Source organism: Seriola lalandi, unplaced genomic scaffold, assembly GCF_002814215.2.
Source record: "Seriola lalandi dorsalis isolate HSWRI2012SDOR001 ecotype SW California unplaced genomic scaffold, Sedor1 jcf7180002052086, whole genome shotgun sequence".
In the NCBI taxonomy this organism is placed as follows: Eukaryota; Metazoa; Chordata; class Actinopteri; order Carangiformes; family Carangidae; genus Seriola; species Seriola lalandi.
In genome coordinates, this window is record NW_019522639.1 from 99,732 (window position 1) to 122,313 (window position 22,582).

Consider the following 22,582-nt stretch of genomic DNA (forward strand, 5'->3'; position numbering starts at 1 on the left):
CACCACCACCACCACCACAAGTCTGCACAAAGAGGCTTGGACAGACCACCTGCCCCTTAGGAAAATGCGGTCAGCAAAACAGACTGGGCACAGGCACCAATGGGATGCTCTGATAGTAAATAGTGAATCAATGAGGCTCTTAAAACAGCTGAGTAAATCTATTCCAAAAAAGAAATGGTCTGCCTCAGAGTTACAGCACAAAAGCAAGACTGTTCAAAGATAACATGGGAGAGACCATTTTGGTGAAAAACGGGCTGGATGGGAATAATCATTTTAGCAGTAGCAGCTCTAAAGAGATTAATGAATTGATAATCCACAGGCAAGACTGATCACTAAGTGCTGGAGCTGATTAGGCACGAGCGCACAGTGTGAAAGTGAGACCCTACTTTCACTGGTGGTCCATATAAATATATAGTGCAGCCAGAAATACTGAGGTAGTAAGTCCAAACAACCACCCAAAACTTAAAAAAAGTAATTTTGAAGAGACCTGAAAAGTTACATTCATCGTATTCAACTGGATAAGTTTCCATGCATCCATTCATTTATGGGTTCTACTGTACCTTGTGTTATTTGTGCTGTATTATTGTATTAAATTGGAATATACAATACATGTATTTATTCTTTTGGAATATTTTATTATTGTAAACATACAGTGGACCGATTGAAAGAACAACATTGCCGTCATTAGAACCACGCTGCTATTATGGCTAAAAACTATGTGTAACTTCCCAGAAGAAACTATAGAAGACATAACCTCAGTGTCATGTCTTACATAGGTTTACTCAGGTAGCTGCAGTTATTATAAATCATGTAAATAACAAGTGAAACAGTGGTCTCCAACCAATTTTGCAGAGATTTGTTCTGGATTTTGTGAGGCAATTAATAGTCACAACACTTGACTCAACATTTAAAACTGCAGAAAATAAATCTTTTTCCATCAATTGCTCACTTAAAAACCCAGTAAACACTGTCTGGAGCTTATAAAACATGGCGGACTCATCTTTAATCTGTTGGAGAGAGGAGGTATAGTGTATTTTAGCCAAGGTAAGTTTGAGTGTGTGCGCAAGACTTTGTCAGGATGCTAAACCTGGAATAATTAAAACCTTGATTGTTTCCATGTAACTTTTATATCATCAGTAAACACATGAAGTTCAGCAGAAACTAAAGAACAGAACATTTCACGTCAATATTTTACGTTTGGCTGAAAGCTGTTAAGCTACGTTGAGTATTAAAGTAGAATACATTATCTTAAATAGATTTCTCTGCTAGGGTCATGAGCTTAGCTGAAGTAAAAATCCAATCAGTCTTTGCCTTTTGTGACCTTATAGCATTTAACCAGTGCAGGACAATGCTACGGAAGGACAAACAGGACAAAAGAGTTGTATTGATCTGTTTGCTACATCCCTCATTTCACATGACTAAAAGCAGGAGGGACAGCATATGCAGTGTGTCCTTATGACCTTTGGTAGATGACTATGGTGTTTAATATTTCATGGCTTTACATCCATGAGATGCGGCCACAAAGCAATGATCAGACTGGTGCACTGGAGGAGCAGAGGGTTGTTTTGTGCAGCTGATTTTGTGTGATGGTTTCAATGGTTCAAGCAAACAACAACTTGACACTGAGGCATATTTTCTTTGCATATTATCTGTCATTGAGGAGTCTGATGTGAAGGAGAACAGCATTGATACAGGATGTGTGCTGCATTATAAGGTTAATCCTCGCCAACAGCTCCACAGATGGGCTGACCTGCTGGGCTGCAGGGATGAGTTTTTGGAGGGGGAAGAAGTTGAAAATCATCGCTGCCTGTCTGGTTACGACAAGTAGGAGGGAGGAATGAGTGAGCTTCAGCAAAAACCCCACAACTGAAAAAAAAAAAAAAAAAAGTTGAAAAATGTTTCATGCTCTGATGTCATTAGGAAGGCGAAAGCAGAGCTGTAATCCTATTTTAATCGCAGTGGATTTATTAAACAGGAGCAGCAGGTTTAAATCTCAGCAGATTACACAGAAGGCCCAAGGAGATGTGGAGAGGGGGGGTTGGAGAGGCTTGCATAATCGAGTGCACTTAAGGTGATATGGTTCATCTTTGACTAGTCAGGACTGAGTGAGAGGGAGGGGACGTGGGCATCAGAGGCATCCTCAAAGTGTAAAGAGTAAAGGCTAACCATCGTAAATGTATTGGTCTAAATTTAACGTTACATTGAGATATGGTTTTATTAATCTTAATAATTACTTTTGACAAGATTAAGACAGAGTGCCTGCAGATGTTACTAATTATTTGGATGTGAGTGCATGTGCCTCAGTGTCCCTTGGAGTTGGTACAAATCTCCTTGGCACCCTTTGTAAGAAACCTCTCATGAAGAACAGGTTAATCCCGGGTCACATCACATCTGGACTTAATCAAATCAATCCTTTAACAGATCATGTAGAACAAGATTCAACCTGTGGAGGTCACCAGTAATAAAAAGTTTCTAGTTGAAAGAAACATTGACATTTTGTGTGAGGGGGGAGTGAGGGCTATTCTAATACTTGTCACAAACTGACATAAAAAATGACCAATGCTTTCTGCTGTGAACTCCAGGTACCACAATGAATTCTGGCTCGTGTGCGTAACTTGCTATGTAAAACAAACTTGGAATATGTATCTCTCACATATAATCTAGACAAAACCTAAGACTTTTGTCTCTCTCAAAACCAAAAATCTAATGACTATAGTGCCATTTGTAAAACATGACACTTATTGTAAACACGTAGAATTTCAAACATCAGATTTTTTAGTTTAATGATTACACAACATTTCTATGGGTATTGATTAAACACAGTGCAAACATAATTAACTTCTTATTGTAAAGGAAAAACCAAACCCAGCCCATGAGGACTGACTAAGTAAAGCATAAAACTAGACAGTTAGTTTCATGCCATTAAAACGGATGTGTAATGTGCCAACACACTGTACAGGGCCTTGTGTTGTCACTGAACTTTGCGTTCGCCAAATGCTTCATCTAAAAGGTTGCCAAGCTCACCATCTGTTGGCTGAGCTTGGCAAATGTCTGTTTGTGACACAGCAACTCTTTGATTGGGAGACATTTTTAGCTATTTCGCTCTCATTTTAACAGATTGAGTGTGTAGGCTGCAGATTCTAGTAACTGGATATTGTTTGTCAGCATGCATTGCATGGACTTTTTGTTTCATAAAGAAACATTCAAAAGGCACTGGCGCACTCCATGTAGATTCATAGGGGTGATCAGTTGGATTGTTAGAAAAACACTTATCTGAATAAATGATTAAATTATTGTTATTACTACACTTTTTCGATGACTTAATTATGGACGTTTTTGGAAAAGAAACACTAGGGTGGTGATACTAAAAAATAAAAATATTGAAAACATTTTTGCAAGAATTCAGAAGGATTTAGAGGAATGATAAAAATGTTTGTGCTGCTTTAAATCATGGGTTTTGGTGTTCAACTTTACATTTGGCTAAACCTAAAAATAGAAATATCACTACATTTCTCGTCGACATGATTTTTTTGATGGTTTTTACATTATTATTTTTGTAGATAACCGCATCTTTAGTAAATGCAGTTCCAGTGCAATTCACACTGAAAATTTCTAGCCCCCTCACCCTGTACAGAAACAAAACACAAACATAATTTTAAGTGAGCTCTTACATTAGTAGTATGTAAGATTTGTCAAACTGTGTCAGTTAAATTCACTTAGCTCAAAATGGGCAGAACAAGTTATGTGCATGCACATGCATTCACCACAGTTAAAAGATCTCTTGCAAATAAAAAAAACAAAAGGTTTTTTTTTTTAAAGAATTATGTTTACATTTACATTATTTTGGGGCAATCATTTGCATAAAAGGTATGTTCAGTGTAGTATAATTTGATATTTGCACTATGGTCCAATGATTGAGAACAGAATTCATACTCTGTGCAATCCTGTAACCTCTCAGCTATCTACACCACTGCTGCCATCTACTGGACAACATATGTATCGTCTTTAAAAATGTATAACTTGGTTTTGGTCACTGCCACTCCTCCTTGCTTGTAGAAATGGGTGGGACTCAGTTGAGGATTAGGCAGCATGAACTCCTTTTCATGTTGAATATATTGACTTGTCAGGCAGGAAAAACACAGGTGCAACTAATTACTTTAATTGTGACTGTTTCATTCAGTTGTGCCAGGGCATGTAGTAGGACAACAAGTACAACAGGGCTCTGGAACTTATAAATGTAAAGGGGAGGCAGCCTTTGTAAACATAATTGATTACACCTGTGTTTTTCCTGCTGGGAATCCTGCTCAGATTTTCACTGACGAGTCACCAGAAAAAAAATAAAAATAAACAGGGTTTGGTGTGTATGTCTAACTTCAGATTCAATAGGCCATCCATTTATCTGATAAAAGTGTCATCTTTACTGCAAAGGTACTTTTATACAAATGAGGTTAAACCAACCAGAAAGCGACATTTATGGGACATCAAGGAGTTGTCCTGACCTGCACTCCTTTTATCATTTTGAAAACAATTGAATCATGGTGGATGTGGGCCTTGACCTAATCAACATAAAAAAAACTTCAAAGTGGAAAAAGCCGCGAACAGCATTACTGTACAGTGTATTTTGGAAATTTAGAGGCGATTTAATTTAATATTGGACATATTTAGGTTACTATATTTGCCAATTGTGAGAGTATGTCCATTGTTGAGTGGGTATGTACCATCTTATTCAGTTTTATTTTGTTCTATATCATTTTTTATACTTTACTCGTCACATTTGTTAATTGTTTCAGATAAAATAATCTTTGTTGAACTCCTGGTAAGGAAACTCTTAGTTCAAAATTAAAGTAAGTTGTTGGCTAAAGCAACTTAAAGAGCAATTCATAAATCTTAGTTTCTACTTAACAACTTGTAGCCATAGATGTATTATAAGTTCTTATAATACATTATAAGTTCTTATAATACATACATGATTGTAGCATGTTACCTCAGCATTGGTGTGTAGTAAAAGCCAAACGCCAGCAGGGGGCAGAATAGGCAGGAGTAGCAGTGAACAGCCGGTATGGAGGAACTTTAACCTTCATCATCAACCTCGCTCCTTCCTCTTCCGGTTACGGCGACAGCAGGTATGGCGGCTCCTGCTTTCCTCCGAAACATTATGGTTTAATAATCCACTGCAATCCTAGGTTTTAGAGTCAAATGTTTTCTATTTAAAGGAAAGACACTACTAATATCAAGTCTTTGATTCCAATAATGTGATAATTGCCGTAGTAAGTGGGTTTTGTGGGACATTTTAAACATGCCGTCCCTTGGTCTCTAAAAGGCCGGTGTCTAAATACTGATAGGACTAATAAAATGGCCGTAGCTAACGACTAATAGATAGTTGTTGTCTTTCAACATTCAGTTAAACTGTAGACAATATTTCCATGAAATAACACGGTTGGGCAACTTAAGTTGGCCAATGTTTTGATGAGTTATATTGAGGCTAGTCTCCAACATCTCAAGCCGTAACATCGGTAGCATGGCTAGCAGAGTTAGCATCCGAGCATCATGTTCCAAATTTAACTGAGTATTTTGTCTGTTTGTAGCTTCAAGATGGTGCAGCGCCTGACTTACCGTCGTAGGTTGTCCTACAACACCGCCTCCAACAAGACCAGACTGTAAGTGAGCTTTCTTTAGAAACTCTTATGCTGTCTGCTTGTGAAGTTGGACACAACATTGCAATTTGAAAATATCAACCAGCTGTGTAATTGTCACATTTTGCCTTGTTTCCCGCGCTGTCCTGCAGGTCCCGGACGCCTGGTAACCGTATCGTGTACCTGTACACCAAGAAGGTTGGCAAAGCCCCCAAGTCAGCATGTGGCATCTGCCCAGGAAGACTGCGTGGAGTAAGTATAACCGTTGTGTTTTGGTGAAGGGTCCTTGTTTTGCCCATCATGGTGTAGATGTGAGGCCTCTATAGCATTGGTGTGTTTTTGAGGTGTGTGTCGCTTTTCTGCTCTGCCTAAATACCTGCATCAGTCAGCTTTACTAGTGCTGGATATGACATGATGGTTGTTCTTTTTAGACTACAACTCCAGTAAAACTATCTACTGCAAAAATATGGGTGACCCTGCCACAACATGTAAAGATACTGGTTCCTGTTTGAATTGCTGTTCCAGTCTTGACCCAGTCCCTCTGATTTGTCTGGGAAGTTGCTATTAACTGTCAGCAAGATGTAAAATGGAAGTGTTGTTGATCATTTGCACATGGAACCAGAAGAATCAACATTTAACTGTTGTTTGCATGATTTGAACCCTCCAAACTAGATTATGGACACAAACCTCATAGAAGGATCTATGTGATGTCTTCTGTAGCTTCCTTGAATTTGTGTCATTGTATCTTTAATGATACAAGCTGGAGTAAATTTAATACTTAATGCTTTGCTAGCATTCTGGGCGTTTGGCAACAGTTATGACTGTCGATGCTGAATGTAATGTTAGGTGAAATTCTAATTCACACGCTTTTGATTGAAACAGTCATTCTCCCAGGACTGGGATTTTTAGTAAACTTAAGTTATTTATACTTACTGAACATGAGCTGAAATTTAGGGATTGATTTGAATTAATTTGGGAAAAGTTAACAAGAGTTGTGATATGAATTGAAAAGAGTGAATCAAGTGGCTGGAGGGACCCATGTGTGGCAGTTTGTGATCCAGTCAAAAGCTGTTGCATTAAAAGTTGGCTCTGGGAGAGGTCTCAAGACAAGCACTGCAGTGGAGAACAAGAACAAGTTCTCCCACCTCAATATGTGAATTCATCAGCTTCTAGTTTTTGCATACAAGTATACAATCTTGGTTGTCAAATCAGAATATAAGGAGGATGAGGAATTAAGATCCATCTCTAAACCCAAAGTTAGAGTAGTATTATACACCTGAAAGCGAAAGTGCACATCAAAGTAATAGACATTTTCTTAAGATCATAGTCAAAATATGATCAGTACAGTCTATCTAGGAACATAATAGTATACAAATATGGTTCCACTGAAGTTGTGGTCTGAATTGTATGAAATCATCATACAGTTGTTGAACTATCATGGTTGTATAAATAAATGGAGCATATTTTTGTCACTACCTGTGGTGACAGAAGGCCTATCTCTTTCAGTGGCATGGCAAGTTGCTTAAATCTACAACCTCCAAGTTGCTTGTACAGTTTTTACTATGTGATTTGTTGCAAAAGCAGGGTAGTCAGTTATCCTTTGTACTTAGTAGCCTACAATCCAGAAGCTGGTTGTTTTTCAGCATACAGACTATCAAATTGCTTCACTGCTGTGAACGTGTGGGACAGTGTTTCTTTGTTCTCATCATGGCTGTGTTCTTTGTTTTACAGATAAGGGCTGTTAGACCTCAGGTTCTGATGAGACTCTCCAAGACCAAGAAGCACGTCAGCAGGGCCTACGGAGGCTCCATGTGCGCCAAGTGTGTGCGTGACAGGTAAGAGACGTATTTCTTTTTATGAACTGGCCCAAACTGAGAAGTCAGTAGATGAAGACTTTGCCTTGCTGACATTGACAGAAGTCATACAAACTTTATATTGAAAAGACAGAAAAGGGAATCAAATTGAGTGTTCAGGGATGCTGTTGATGCACGTTTTAAATGGTTGATGCATTTTGTCTAAACTGTCTCTTTTGCTTTTATCCTCAGGATCAAGCGTGCTTTCTTGATTGAGGAGCAGAAGATCGTCGTCAAGGTGCTCAAGGCACAGGCACAGAGCCAGAAATCTAAGTAAAATGTGTATTTGTATTGCCACAATAAAAAATGACAAACAAATCCATTTCTTGCTGTGATTTGTGATGCCTTGGTATACGTTACTGGGTTAATTTTTATCTATGAAAATCTTGCACATAAAATGGGACCATTGCAGTTGAATACCATAACTGCAAGTTGAAAATGGACAGGTATTTGAAGATGGTAAGATTATAACAAAATGATTGTTGAACTTTAAGAATTCAGCTTTACATTAGGGCAAACACAGTGCCTTTTGAATGGTATCAAATTCAAGAGCTTTCATCAAGTTCCGAAGGTGCATGACTGATTTAAAAAGTCATGTCTTTTTTAAATGGGGGACATGGTGTTGAATGTAGCTTTTCAGAGTGCTAAGATACTACAAATTAAAGTGGAGTTCTCATACATCATCCTATAACAAAATTTTATGCAGTGTTTTGCATTAGGATAAGCCACTCGCTAAATCTACAGCCTGGTGCAAAAGTAACATGGTAAATGTTACTTATTCCCATAGTGAAGCAGATAGTCATTAATCATCTGAACATCAGAGGCTACTTGAACCTAACTTTAGTTACTGACAAATGACAATTGACGCCTTAACAGTGTTATGAGACATTTACATGTACCACACTTGACCAAGTCAAAATTCATCAAAGTTAAACTGGGAACCCATCAAGGTGGTCACTCAAAGTGAGGACTGCCATAGTTAGAATGTAGCAAAGTGAAGACTGAAGTTACAAGGTTAAACTGAAGAGTTATTTTCTTAGATTTAATTACCTGTGTCTATATATTTGTCAGTGGGATTACACAAAAAATACTGAACCGACTTGCACCGAACTTGGTGGAGGGACAGGGCTTTAGCCAGGGAATAACCTATTACAGTTTGGGGCAGACACGGTTAATTTACAATCAATTATAATGTTTTTCCTCTGAAATTTGACCTGTGTTGTCTTAATTACTGTCGCTTTAATTTTACGTCAGATCAGACCGTACCAATGCTGTGCACCAAAATTTAAAAGATTCAAGCATCAACCTTGAAGCTAAGATAAAACACCAGGGAAATATTTTGCTAAAAATGGAACATCACATTAAAATCGCCGAATAAAATCTATGAGTAAAAATCGTCATTAGAAGCAACAGACTGTAGAAAAAAACATGTACTTCCGGGACACGTCAACGAAGTCGCTGCTCAGACGGAACTCAGTCAGCGGCAGCAGCTGTACAGTGGTGATAGGCACCATTTCCACAAACCATGGAGACTTTATACAGCATACCGTTTTCTGTGCTTGAATGTCCAAATATAAAGCTGAAGAAACCGTCATGGCTGCATATGCCGTCTGCTATGACTGTGTATGCGGTCGTTATTGTGTCCTACTTTCTCATCACAGGAGGTAAAAGAATCTGCTAAGCTAACAATTATGCCAGACGGCTAGCTGTATCAAGAGCTAAATTTATCAGCATATAATTTAATGTCAGTGCTCTTTCATGTACTGCTGAAATAATGTCAGATATTGTATGCTTTGGTTGAGTTTGTAAATTAGCTTTGGGAAAGCATGCACGTAAATAAAGTAGGAGAGGTGAGGCTAATTTTCCGGCTAAGCTAGTACCAGACACTAACTGAATGCATCTTTGTTGACACACAAAAGTGAATATTGTCTATCAGTAGTAGTTAAGATCAATTTCTAAAGTAGGTTTAGTAGTTTTGTTGTCTTTAAAATGATCAATTGGCTGTTTAATGAGCTCGCACACTGAGTGCACTTAAATTTGTGTTATGGTCTGATTGATAGCTAATTCAAACTATTTTGTTCACACTACAGGTATCATCTACGATGTTATTGTAGAGCCACCCAGTGTGGGTTCAATGACTGATGAACATGGACACCAGCGGCCAGTTGCCTTTTTGGCATACAGGTATGACAATCATAACATATCATTAACAGATTAAGCAATTTACAAGATCTCAACACACCTAAAGCAGAGAACTGATAAAGTAACATGGGATGTACAAGTAAAGCATAGGTAATGCAGCCACATTTGTTTTCCAGGGTAAATGGCCAGTACATCATGGAAGGGCTGGCCTCAAGTTTCCTCTTCACGATGGGAGGTCTGGGCTTTATAATCCTGGACCGCTCCAATGCACCAAACATTCCCAAACTCAACCGCTTCCTGTTGCTCTTCATTGGCTTTGTCAGTGTCCTCCTCAGCTTCTTCATGGCCAGAGTGTTCATGCGCATGAAGCTGCCGTAAGTCTGAACATGAAATTTGTCATTCAGTCATACCAGTCTGTCTTAGAAAATTGTCACCGTCTTTACAAATCTATCTTTTGTCTTTTCAGAGGATACCTCATGGGCTAAAGAGACAGCCAGCCCACTTTAACAAACAGATTTGGATGGAGAGATGACATATGTGGGTGTAAGAAGATTTCAGCCAAAATTATGGTTAAACTATAATCAACAATCAGTAAGGACTGAAAGCACTGACCCTGAAGAAATTAGACCTGGCTGCACTGACAGTCTGACTGGCTGTGTCTCATTTGTGTTCAGTGACTTTCTTTCATCCTCTTTTCTCCAGTGTTCCAAACAAATTAGTGCAACAGATGCTTTGTCTCTTTAGCGGACCTTGGCACATGGACCCCTGGTACTGGCACATCATCATGACTAATTTTCTCATGTTTTCTTGACAAAACTAGGAAAACTGTAAAAAGTCAGCTATTTTTCAGTATACTGAACCTGGAGGAATTTTTTTGACTTTCACTTCACTCAGTACTTTGCATCGGGTGAAATATGTCTGACACTGGAGAAGAAAACTGAAAGGAAGTTACTGGACACTATGGGGATTGAGCCATTGCTTTGAAATCACAATTAGCACTGTGTGAATCATGTAGGGGGGGTGTAATAATCTGAAAAATTGTCTGTTTTTGGTAAGGAGTCATTGAGAAAGCCTGTTGAACCTGCCACAGTTGCATTTTTGTACAAGGTTGTGAAATAAATCTTTCTTTTCAGAGCTCTTTGTTGTCATTTATCACAAACATTTTTAGCATCCATTTAACAGGTCTAACTACATGTAACTAGAACTAAACTGGGCAAGGAGTAACATGACTCCAGCTGTTGTAGGGGATATAGTTAATTTGTTCTATGGCGTCTTTGCATATGCAGTATTAGGGAAATGTGGACTCCACATAAGCAATGTATTTTGCTGTCCAGGAGGTGGCGTCATAGATCCACCAAGTCCACTAACATTGGAAAGAGAGAGCCTCAACATCTCAGCTTTTTCATATCAATGTTTTATAGAGCTAAATCATTCATAGATATTAGTCCTGAGTGCAGAACTTACTGGGTTCCTATGATTACTGCGTTTTAAGTGAGTGCCACAGATTGTAGGGTTGTTCAAAGTTCACATTAGAAATGACTGGAATTCTCTAGTCTGCCTTTTTCGTTTAAAATTTTGAATTCAGATCCACTGCATAGTTGTTACTATTTGGCTCAGCACTGCATGTAGTAAAAAACACCATCTGATGACCAAAGGTAATGGGATGTGGCACCTCTTAAACCTGTATTCTCGAGGTGGGGTGTGGGGGGTATCCTTCTCTATTGTGAATGATAAAAAAAATTAGTTTTCTGGCTGTGTGGCGATAGACATTAAAAAAAACAGTATAAAATAGCTCAATACCATAATAAGAGATAGCTCTGGGAACCATTACTCACGTTATTTGCATTCTGTTTCCAGATAATGCTACAAATCATCCGAGGCAGTTTTATATACTGCTTGATAGGAAGACATTACTCATTCCTTCTATGAAGTTCCTCCCACTCATCAGGTTCTCGAGGGCAAAACAGACGAGTATGAGGAAAAAACAAGGCTTAATGCATTTAAGTCCAAATATGGACACTAGACCTTCATTAAAGCAAAAAAGAAATCCAGGGCTCATGCACCTGTGCTCTGCCATGCAAGTACACATGGGAAATGCAGTTCACAGCTGTAGATTCAAATGCTGTTCAACAGAAGCACCACATATCACAAAATTTAGGATTGAGCAATGCAGAAAGCCAATGGCAAATTGTAGTTAGTGAATTACATCATATGGATGTGATAATATTGAAAGGGAAATATTACACAGCCACCAGGAAAGCAATTATAACGTGCAGTATCTGCAGGCCTCAAATACATCAAGTCCATTGTTCCTGTCAAAATACACATTTAAATCCACAGACTGTCTGGAGCCTAAATAGTATATCCAAAAAGTTTAGTTTGAAGTCTTTCTAATACTAAAACTATTCATCATTACTAAAGCAGCCACAGCTGCACTTCTCTTCTTCAGTGAAAAATAATCTCATCATATTGTTATCAGTGGCTTTTGAATTTATGTACAAGGTATTCAGTTTCCTATATTTTTCATGCAAGTACAAACCTTCAATGAAAAAAAGTAAAGAAAAATAAATAAATAACTCGAACATTAAAATTAGTGTAGAGTGTTTTGGGTGGCACTTCCTCCCCACTGAATTTGTTGAGTGGGTCACTTGCCTCTTATCAGCTCCCCTCCACATTCTGGAGAATAGCCTCAGACTTTGGCTAATCCTGAGCCTCCTGAGACTGAAGAAGACCATGATCTTTCATGAACACTAAAGACAGACTATTTCACATTTCTTTTTCTTTGGGCAGCACGGAAACGGCCGTTAAGAAAGAACATGGGAGCTTTGGTAAATAAATGCAGACTTGTCAAACAGAGTCCATGTTTGTTTGGCTGAGGCAGAGTAGAATGGCTAGTTTTCACTTTCAAGTATATTCCACATGCACTCAGTCAAGCTGACCCTCCTAGAAAGCAGAAGTCAGGGTTACAATTTCCCCTGTGGATCAATGAAGTTTCACATACGGTATTTTATTTAATACAGAGTGACCGATTCTCCACAGAACATGCAACGGTCTATACAGATATTCCAGACTTTCAAAAACAGCAATCAGTGTTCAGTAATTAAAGCTGTATTTTAATGCAAAAGCCACATTAAGACACCATTGCATGTTTCATATACATATATACATTTTGATTTAGTAAAACCATAATTCCCTGATAATCATGGCCATGTGAATATTGGCAAAAATGAAAACAAAAAACACCTCATGTAGTATCGTAACTTGCACAATTAAGGAAAGTTTTTGCACCACAGTAAGACTATATTAGACATGCTATGCTAAACAAGTGGCTTCATCCCTTTGTTTAATTAAAAATAATACCTGAGAAGACACTGCAATCTCATAGACATACAGTACATTATTATTATCATCATCATTATTAGGTTAAATGCTAAGGCACTTATTCCCCAGAATTCTGCTACCTCCAAAATGTATTTCTTTTATCAGTTCTTTAACTATGTAAAAGATACAGTGTTGAGTTCACAAGAAGCTTTATGTCTTGAGGGGTTTGGTTTGTTGACTGCTTCCTCTGCTCTGTACTAAACCACTGTGATACTGGTGTCCATTTTCATCAGTCGGCAGCTTGAGATACAATCATGAACAGATAAAGTTGAGATTAAAAATCAATGAAGCTGAAAAAAATTTGGAAATTTAGAGAGCTCTTTTGTACTTTTTGTATAAAAAAACAGCTATTTAGGTTCTGTCCGCATGCAAAGATGTGATAATATTTGACAGATGTTTTACCCCCCCCCCCCCAAAAAAAAGACAGCGTAGGCTACTCTATGGGACAGGATAGAAAGTCTGTTTTGATGTGCAGCAAAGTCACACTTACCTTTCTTTTACTGCATTCATTCTCTGGATTCACTGTGTTGGGCAATTTCAAGCCTAATGCTTCCTCAAGTTCTGGAAATACAGACACAATAACACACATGATTAAGAGCTCTTTCAGTGATAGTAAGCTAAGATTACACACCTTGGTCTTTTTAAATGATGTACAAGCCAGAAAGATGACGACATGTTCTAGAAACACCGTCCTAGACAACACCACAGAGAGAAAAAAAAAAATGAATAGGGAAATGTTAAGTACCCGTGAGAATGTGGTCCATTTTCTCCACCACCAGGTCAGCGTCGTCCGTAGTGAAGCACATGGGGGGTTTAAATTTGAGCACATTGCGATGTGGTCCATCAGCACTAAGAAGGATGTGCTGTTGCTTCAGCCTGGCACAAAATATAAATTATTTTGCACTCTATAGCTGTGTATAAGTTTAAATAAAGAAGCTGAGTAACTTAAAATGCCCCTTTTCCCAGCAGATATTTTGTCATAGCAGGAAAAGCACAGGTGGAACTAATGACACTAACGATGGCTCTGTTCTGTCCAGTGAGCCACACAGCGGCAGGCAGGCCTCAATGGAGGCATCCTTAATAAGTGATATTAATTACACCTGTGCTTTCCCTGCCGTCGCAAAATATCTTAACATGAATTTTTTTGAGTTGATATTTTGCCTTAATCAAATGTCAGGTATCGATAAGTCAGCATTATCTGTCATACTAAGATGGGAGTTCTGTTATAATAATATTCTGTAAAATCTTGAGGTAATTCTTTTTGTGAATGGTGTCTCTTTCTTTTATCATTATGTCTATTTTTGAATGCATAATGCAGGGGACCCACTGTTGTGATTTCATTAATACCAGACTGGAAGAACTGATCAATTAGTAATTATAAAGTTTAACTGAGATCGTTTGAGGTCATGATAATAATTACAAATGGCGTAATATGCAGCATATTGATTTCAAAGGCTGCATATGAAAGGGCTTGTGTAATTGAAATATCATTAATAGATTAAGAGGAGGAGGCGGTAATGAGCTCTCACTCTCATATGTTACACACAAAAGTGTGTGTGATGCAGTTTTTAACTATCTCACTTTATTATATGATAAGCCCTCTGTGAGATATGAGATTAGTGTTTTTCAAAGCTATTGTAACTTTGTGTCTGGGATGTCGCCTGTTTGTAGTAAAACATAACTGTGGAAGCATGATTGCAGTTTTCACCAGAGGACAGAGAATTGTACTTTTTTGATGACTAACAAGATATCCAACTTTAATCTGAGCTCTTTCTGTCACACTTATACTTACTTATATATGACTTCTTGAGCCTCTGCTGTAGCAGGAGTGAGCTTCGACCTGTCCCTCACAAGCTCCACCCCAACAAAGAGGCCACAACCCCTGCATGATGTGACACCATTTGATTTAATGAATCATATACACATCTGCTGAGAAGTGTTTTATGTTAAAAATCAACCACTTTATCATTGTAATGTTTATCTTTAGAATACAATGGCAACCGTGAGTCCAAGGTAAATATGTTGCAGACTTGTCCACAATGTTTAACTGACAGTGACGGGGGAGTGCAGTGCAATGCCTCACAGGAAGAACAGCTGAAGCCAGAAATACTGTCAAGTTACTGAATTACATGTCGGACCAGGATTTAAAGGATCACGATTTAAAAATATTCTGGTATTAAAAACTCTGGTCAGAAAATAATCAGCAGCCTTCGGGATCAGCTTTACAGGATATACACAAACCCAATCAGCTGTTGCTCATACTGTACCCGTGCGTGTTTGCGCGCCTGCGTCTTTGCCTACCTGATATCTCCGACCAGTGGATGCTTCTCTTTCTGCTTTTCCAGCAGATTGGTCAGGTATCGCCCCACACGCAGCGCATTACCCTGGAGATCCTCTTTCACAATCACATCCAGGACGGCCAGTCCGATGGCACATGACACTGGGTTACCGCCAAACTGAGAAATTAAAAACCCCACACAGAGAGGAAAGTTTACACCAAGGTTAGGTTCACACCGCTGAGGAAATCTGCTGCTGGATGACTGGGAGATTATATATGCTGAGAACAGGACCGCAAAGCAGTTTGAGTCATAAAATATATTACAAACTTCCATTATCATAGTGTTTTTTTTGTGTTTGACTGATAAAAGACAAATACTTTTCTCAAACACACTCAACTACTGTATCTTGTGTGACTGGAAAAGATCCAAACTGCAACAACATTCAGTATGACAAGAGAGATTTTTCTTTCACAGGAAATAACTGTAATCTGAGACTGTCAATGAAAAATAAATCTGGCTTGAATGTTTTTTTTTCACCCATAATGTGGAAAACAGATGTGTTGATACGCTTTGCAAATATGGACTGGAACTTTATGTCAAGGATGAGGTCAGGTCAGTGCCATTTCTGGTCAACTTGGGAGACAAAGCAAAGATCACATGTGTCCTCTGTTGTCTGCCTCAGTTATTTGCCAATTCTTATAATTCTTTTAAATAATCATTAAAAAAAATTAATTGTATTACTTACATCAAACTTATACATTTTAATCTTGTGCTCTTACTGTATTGAAATACTCCATTCCAGTTGACATGAAGGCCTCTGCCACCTCTCTGGTCGTCACCACACATGACATGGGGTGACCGTTGCCTATAGGTTTTCCCATGGTGACAATGTCGGGCACAAAGTCCTCTCCCTGAAGCTGGAAGGCCCAAAAGTGGGTGCCAACACGCCCAAAGCCCACTTGGACCTCATCGGCGATGAAAACGCCACCTGCCTTACGGACATGTCTGTGCAGGGGCAGGAAAATCCATGGGTGTGGAGGCAGACTCAGGGATTCACTCATGTAATCAGACACTCAAATAAATACAACAGTACAAGACACAACAAATTTGTCTATAAAGTAGCGTTGCCAAAGGCCATCTTATCTTATTTTAAATACATTAATCATCAAATGCATTCTGGTGCACCTGCTAGAATTAGTACATTTCAGTGTGTACTCCATGTTTTGTAGGATTCAAAATCATCTACATGTTGAAGATACTTTGCAGTCAATTAATCCTTTCAGAATGAAACCTGAACATATTTTGTGTTTGCAAACTGATTCTGAACAGTAAATAACTTCTAAAATTTACTTTGAGGCACTAAGTATGAACATGAATGAATCTCTGCAGCCTCTTGGGTACGTACTCTGCCACTTGCTGGAAGTAGCCCACAGGGGGAATGACCTGCCCACCACAACTCTGCAGTGACTCAGCAATAAAAGCAGCAATCTGTGCAAGAGAAAAACACACCAGTTCTATCAGTCTGAAGCCAGACTGATAAAGTGGAAAAGAGGAGGAGTCCTGGCATCTATGACTTGTGCAATGCTTGGCCAGAAAGTCACCGTAGATCACTGTAGCGAAAAATGAAAATTTCTTGGCAGTGCATTCACTTGAAAAAAGTAAACAGTTGTATAATTTATAAGATCAGCAGGGTGCAATATATAATAACATACATGTATCTCTCCATGTGTTACTATACTCTATACAAAATGCTGGTCTCGTCCTGTAGAAGCTTATCTGCACAAACATCCATTACAAACTGCTTCATGTATTCTGTATGATCTCTGGGCTCACAACACGTCCCTCTCACCACTGGATGCATGGACATACCCTCGGGTTGTGCTTTTAAACATTGGATTAAAGGTGGACAAGTTTGGACACAGAGAGTCCGCTACACATGTTCTTGTGATCTGGGATTTGACCCTAAAAGACACAGTCCTTGGCCTGAACCTGAGAATTATGAGAAAAAGTGAAAGAGGAGAGAAAAGGGGGGGAAAGGAAAAGGTGGAAAATCAAATGAGCACCCAGAAATAAAAGTAATAAATAAAAGGGAGTAACAAGGAAACTACCATTGGACATTTGTGTGTGTGTGTGTGTGTACATATACATATATATATATATATATATATATATATATATATATATATATATATATATATATATAAATATATATATATATGTATATATATATATATATAAATATATATATATATGTAAATAACAAACTGCCATGTTGCTGTCATACTTGAATAAATTTGACCTTTAAAATCTTTTCCTATTTTTTTAGTTTTTTTCTAGTCTGAAAAGCACTTGAAGAACCACACCACAGTTTGGGGATATTAAATGAAGCAACACAAACTGTAGTACAGTAGAAATCTCAATCCTATGCGCATGCTAACACATTAGCATACCAGTTTTATAACACTGCATAAGACTTTTTGTTATCCAGGGCCTCTCCCTACAAAAGAAAATGAATTATCCTTAAAAAAAAAAAAAAAAAGACAACTAAGCAATCTGTAGCCATATGATAAACACATCCCTGAGGTTATCGTTGCAACATTAGGTTGACCTTGTGTCGAGTGACATCTGATAACACAACAATACTGACGCAAACTGTACCTTGCCTCCTTTCTTGTGGACTTTGTTTATTATATCTTTGACTTCATCTGCATATGCTGTCGCAGGATCAGGATGGTCTGCTCTGTATTTGCCTCTGTACACATCTGGGCTCGGGGCCTGTTTAGGAGGCAAGAATTTGAGATGATTACTAAAGCAGATTCAAGGAAACAAGGTTGCATCCCAATCCTATAGTGTGCAGTGGGTTCACAACGAAAAATGGACCAATAACATTAAAAAGGGTCAGTGCTCAAGTAAAATTAATCCTGATATTTAACTGTAGTTTTGATGCACTCGAAAATGCACTGCATGAGGGAAACAGAGGAGCTAATTACAGCTGGATGGCTCCAGCAACACAACAACAAAATAAGTCATTTGAACCAACTGCTTTGATACATTTCCAGATTTTATATATATTGTAGTTTTACAAAGTATGACTGACTGCTGGCACACACCTTTCCTGCTAATAAACTGTTACGGTAAGTACAATAAATTCTTGAAAACCCCAAACAGTCTAGGATCATTATACAGTATGTACCATGGTAACACAGTATATTTTCCGTGGCCTTTAGTAAGAAGATGTTGTTTTGGGTCGATTTTGATTAGAACATGCAAAACTTTTGTTGTGACTTAGCGTTCTACGTAATTAAATGCAAAATGTTACCAGCCTAATATTTGTCTCAGATGAAAACGCCACCTGCCTTATGGTAGTATGGTAGTATGGTCCAAAAGTCTCAGACCACTTTCAGACTTTTGGGCCTCACTGTATTCGATTGTTCTCACGTGCTGTTCTATGAAATGAATCATATATGAAAGTAACAGATCTTCCTCTAACTGATCTGTCCACCATATGTTGAAACATTTGGCTACACTTGTCCACCCAGGCTTGTGTGCATCTGGAGATTTATGTGAACATATGTGATGAACAGCCATAGCTGTTTTAGGAGCTTAATGTATGAGAGCAAGAATTGTATTATCTTTTTGTGAAGAGGCGAGCAAAGACCTCAATGACCAGCATCTGAAACGCAGCTTGATTCCTTTATCGTCTACGATCATGAATAAAATATGCAAGCGGGCGACCTTCCCCGCCTTTGGCATGTAACACTAGAGCTGGGTATTCCTCAAGTTGCCATGTCAAACTACACCAATGGTGATGATGAAGGAACAGAATCACACAATACAATGCAGTGAGGGCTCTGGATATACAGTAGAATTTTTTTTAGCTTCTCCTGTCACAGGTTTTCATTCACTCCAGAGTTTCTATGGTTTTCTCAAATGAGCTTATGATGGCAAAACATCTTCAAATGTGTCCTTTTGAAATAATGGCAAAAGTGTCAAGACACAGTGAATACTGACATTGCAGCATATGATTATTAATGCTACAGATTCAACAAAGGTGCTGGGAAAGAAGAACAAGAATCTGCGTCATCGCTGCTGACTTTATGAAAGCACGTTGGTGCACATTTGCTGTGGATCCAAGCCATAAACATCCTGTTTAGGTAGAACTGCACGGACTGTGCAGGTAGTTCTGTGCGTCACATTTTTCAACTAAAAAGAACAGAAACTATCACGGTGGTGCAGTAGCTGCTGGTGCTTTTTTTGAGATGCTCCTCCTACACATCACTGTAGGATGGGGCTGTTGGTTAATAATAACCTGCCTTTCTGCTGTCTTGCCGTTCCTATCTCTGTCCTCTGTGATTAAGGAAGTGCTTTCAGAGAGAAGCTAAAACCTTTGCCTCTGACACCAACACTAAAATACCGCCCTTGAAGAGCACTTTGGTTACATCTTGCCCTGTTGAATTTTGTCGTAAAGAAGCACTTGTATTTCATACTTGTCTCTTACTGTCTCTCCTTTTATCCTTTTTACTTTTATCCACACATACACACTGATGTCCACGTGCGTGCAAGGTGTGAGGACTCCGTAGCCTGCCAAAGCCCAGTAGAGCAAGTAGAGTCATGGTGTTTTAATAGTGTGCAGACGGGGAGAGACAAAGCACTCACCACATGGACAAATTGATTCTGCTCAGCATCTGACAGCTGGTGGAACTTATACGGACTGATGTCAATGAGCGATGAGACGTGGCCGTGGTACGCACTGCAAACAAAGAAAACACAGGTCATGCACCACATCAGTCAGTTCTCTCAATTGCAATATAATCTGGACAATTAACATCACTATTAAAACATTGATAAATGGTGACAGAGCTATGAGTGTAACATAGAAAATCACTAAATAAAAGGACTTTAACCTCATTATTACTTACATACTTTCATTTTGCTCGTCTGGCACAGCACCAGGTGTTTTCGAACAATGAGCACTTACTTCTCCAATGTGATGATGTCTTTGTGGCCACTGTACTGCCATGCTAGTCGAAGGGCCAGGTCGTTGGCCTCAGAACTGAAGTTCAAAGGGGCAAGGGTTACTTTGAGTTACTCAGTCACCACAAAATACACAGGTGAAGCCATGGATATCACTCACACGTCAGACACAGCTTCATGTTTTACTTTCCATAAGGGCATAGGAGGTGATTTTGGAAGTGCCGGTGCCTGGTGACCTTTGAAAACCTTTGCTTCGTGTTCTCAGGTTTATAACTTCTATCAAAGCATTTATTACCCTGTGACTAATTAAAACTGTCTGGTTATGAGTATATATGGATCATTATGTATAACATTATTACCCTAGATCAGATAATTCCCGTTCACACTGCACGACTGCAGTAAGTGGTGTGAATAAATAACCACCAGCCAGACTGGTCCGTTTGGATGACTTGCTGTCTGTGTCAAAACCAAGAATGCTCAATATGCAATAATTTATGCTATATTTCTTTTGTTTGGAGGTCTAGACACTAACTCTGGTTACTGATGTAGGGCGTTCACTTTTAGCTTTCAATGTGCTGTTAAGGTTTCTCATTTAGTATCAATATCAGACTTGAAAATCCAGATGAGTAGAAAGCTGTACCAGCTGTCTTTTCTATCTTAAAATATTAGTTGTTTTTCCCTGATAACAGTAAGCCTGATATCTATACATGCTTGAACTATACCCTTTTTTTTAACTTACAGTGCATTGTGCTTCAGAGCAACTTTTACTGCTCCTAGATAGTACACCTCAGTAACTCTTTCATTATCTGTACTGTGCCCGTAAGAACCCTCACCAATCCACACCCTAAAAACAAGTCTGGCTTATCTTCTTTCATGTTGTTTCTGTTGTTTGGGGAGTGCCAGAAAATGCAGACATACCCAGAGTTAACAAAGTAGCACACTGACAGCTTTTCAGGCAGTGTGGCCTGCAGCCTCTGGGCATAGACTACAAGGTTGTCATGCAAGAAACGTGAGTTGGTGTTAAGTAGTTCCATCTGCTGAGCTCCAGCCTTCACCACATCTGGGTGACAGTGGCCCACTGAGAAACGGAAGAGAGGATGCACACAGGATTAGAACTGGTCCTCATGGTTAGGGTTAACCAAAAACAGTCATTATAAGTATTCTGATTTTGATTTGTGGTGAAAAGAAAATATATACCACCACAACTGATATTAAAGGTATATAACGAGGCCATATGCTGAAATTAAAGTGTGTGACATTCTGTTTTACATTCCTGCCTCAGTTAGCAAGTCGCCCAGCTTTAGTCATTTTAAATCAAGTTTTAATTACATGACAGCTCTGTAAAGCTGAATGGCAGTGTACCACAAATTAGCTTTGAGGAGGAGAAACATGTTTATTTTGTTCATAAGTTTCTCAGTTTTTCATGGAGGTGAAGAAACCTAACGTGCTAAATATTTTAGAGCATATGTGTGCATGTGTGTGTGTGTGTGTGTGTATATGAGTGTTTACCATGAGCCACATTGTTGATGCAATCCAAGTAGCTCTGCTCTTTTTCATCATACATGTACTGGCCTTTGGCTTGCACAATCTTGATAGGGTCATGGCTGAAGAAAATCTTACAGGATGGCCTGCAAAGGAGCTACAATTAACATTGGCATGTGTGTAGTGTGCCCTTCTCTCTGGTTTTTATGTTGCATAGTGGTAACACAATGATAAATACACATATAAATATAATAAATATACTTTTAAAAAACAGTACAGTGCACACAAGCAAACGATTGCTGGATCTTACAGATAAAGTAGGATATATCAAGTAAAAACGATTGAATTTACTGCGTAGCAGCCAATGTATTAACTAATCAAACATTAAACTACTAAGCTAATAAAAATATATAATCTAAATCATTTTTGGTTTGTTGTGGAACAAATTCTTGAAATTTCGACTATTCCATAACTGTGTCTGTAGAAAAAGTCTGGATAACAGACTTTCATGTAGTTTACAGGAGGACACTGTTTTCAGTAGAATAAAGTTATGGAGAAGCTAAGTTAACGACTGCCTTCTTCATTGGAAACTTTGTGGCGTAATATGTCAGTTATCTTACCCAATGTGCTTCTTCCTCAAGTCTAGCGTCTTCTTTTTCTCAAACCTTTCCAAAGACATCCTGACGTTGTCCAGCTGGAGAACGACGCGTACTTTCCTCCCCACTGACTGGGAGATGAACTACATGTGCTCCGGCAGAAATAACTGCTGCTTTATATTCACGCGCGCGCGCTCATGAGAAACACACACACACACACACACACACACACACACACACAC

General features: G+C 38.7%; 3 protein-coding genes across 4 annotated transcripts; 2 read left to right on the forward strand and 1 right to left on the reverse strand.

The window, feature by feature from the left end:
* The first annotated feature begins 5,049 nt into the window (after positions 1-5,049).
* rpl34 (ribosomal protein L34) lies at positions 5,050-7,804 on the forward strand. Its single transcript, XM_023399593.2, has 5 exons — positions 5,050-5,123; positions 5,586-5,657; positions 5,786-5,885; positions 7,365-7,468; positions 7,679-7,804. Exons 2-5 carry the CDS (start codon positions 5,593-5,595, stop codon positions 7,761-7,763), a joined length of 354 nt encoding a protein of 117 aa, XP_023255361.1. The 5' UTR covers positions 5,050-5,123; positions 5,586-5,592; the 3' UTR covers positions 7,764-7,804.
* A 1,140-nt stretch (positions 7,805-8,944) lies between these two features.
* On the forward strand, positions 8,945-10,762 carry ostc (oligosaccharyltransferase complex subunit). The gene is made up of 4 exons (XM_023399592.2): positions 8,945-9,150; positions 9,577-9,670; positions 9,805-10,002; positions 10,095-10,762. The coding sequence occupies exons 1-4, from the start codon at positions 9,012-9,014 to the stop codon at positions 10,111-10,113; spliced, it is 450 nt and encodes a 149-aa protein (XP_023255360.1). The 5' UTR covers positions 8,945-9,011; the 3' UTR covers positions 10,114-10,762.
* Positions 10,763-12,614: 1,852 nt separating this feature from the next.
* Positions 12,615-22,560, reverse strand: etnppl (ethanolamine-phosphate phospho-lyase). Of its 2 annotated transcripts, none has more exons than XM_023399600.2 (13): positions 22,365-22,560; positions 21,772-21,890; positions 21,181-21,340; positions 20,267-20,341; positions 19,945-20,038; positions 17,947-18,063; positions 16,694-16,776; positions 16,068-16,293; positions 15,311-15,465; positions 14,802-14,891; positions 13,755-13,885; positions 13,500-13,570; positions 12,615-13,249 (listed from the first exon to the last, which is right to left on the reverse strand). In XM_023399600.2, exons 1-13 carry the CDS (start codon positions 22,421-22,423, stop codon positions 13,160-13,162), a joined length of 1,470 nt encoding a protein of 489 aa, XP_023255368.1. In that variant the 5' UTR covers positions 22,424-22,560; the 3' UTR covers positions 12,615-13,159. The 2 variants fall into 2 exon arrangements, with proteins under 2 accessions (XP_023255368.1, XP_087028251.1); XM_087172125.1 differs by having other exon boundaries at positions 12,615-13,263; positions 13,506-13,570; positions 22,365-22,558.
* Positions 22,561-22,582: the final 22 nt, after the last annotated feature.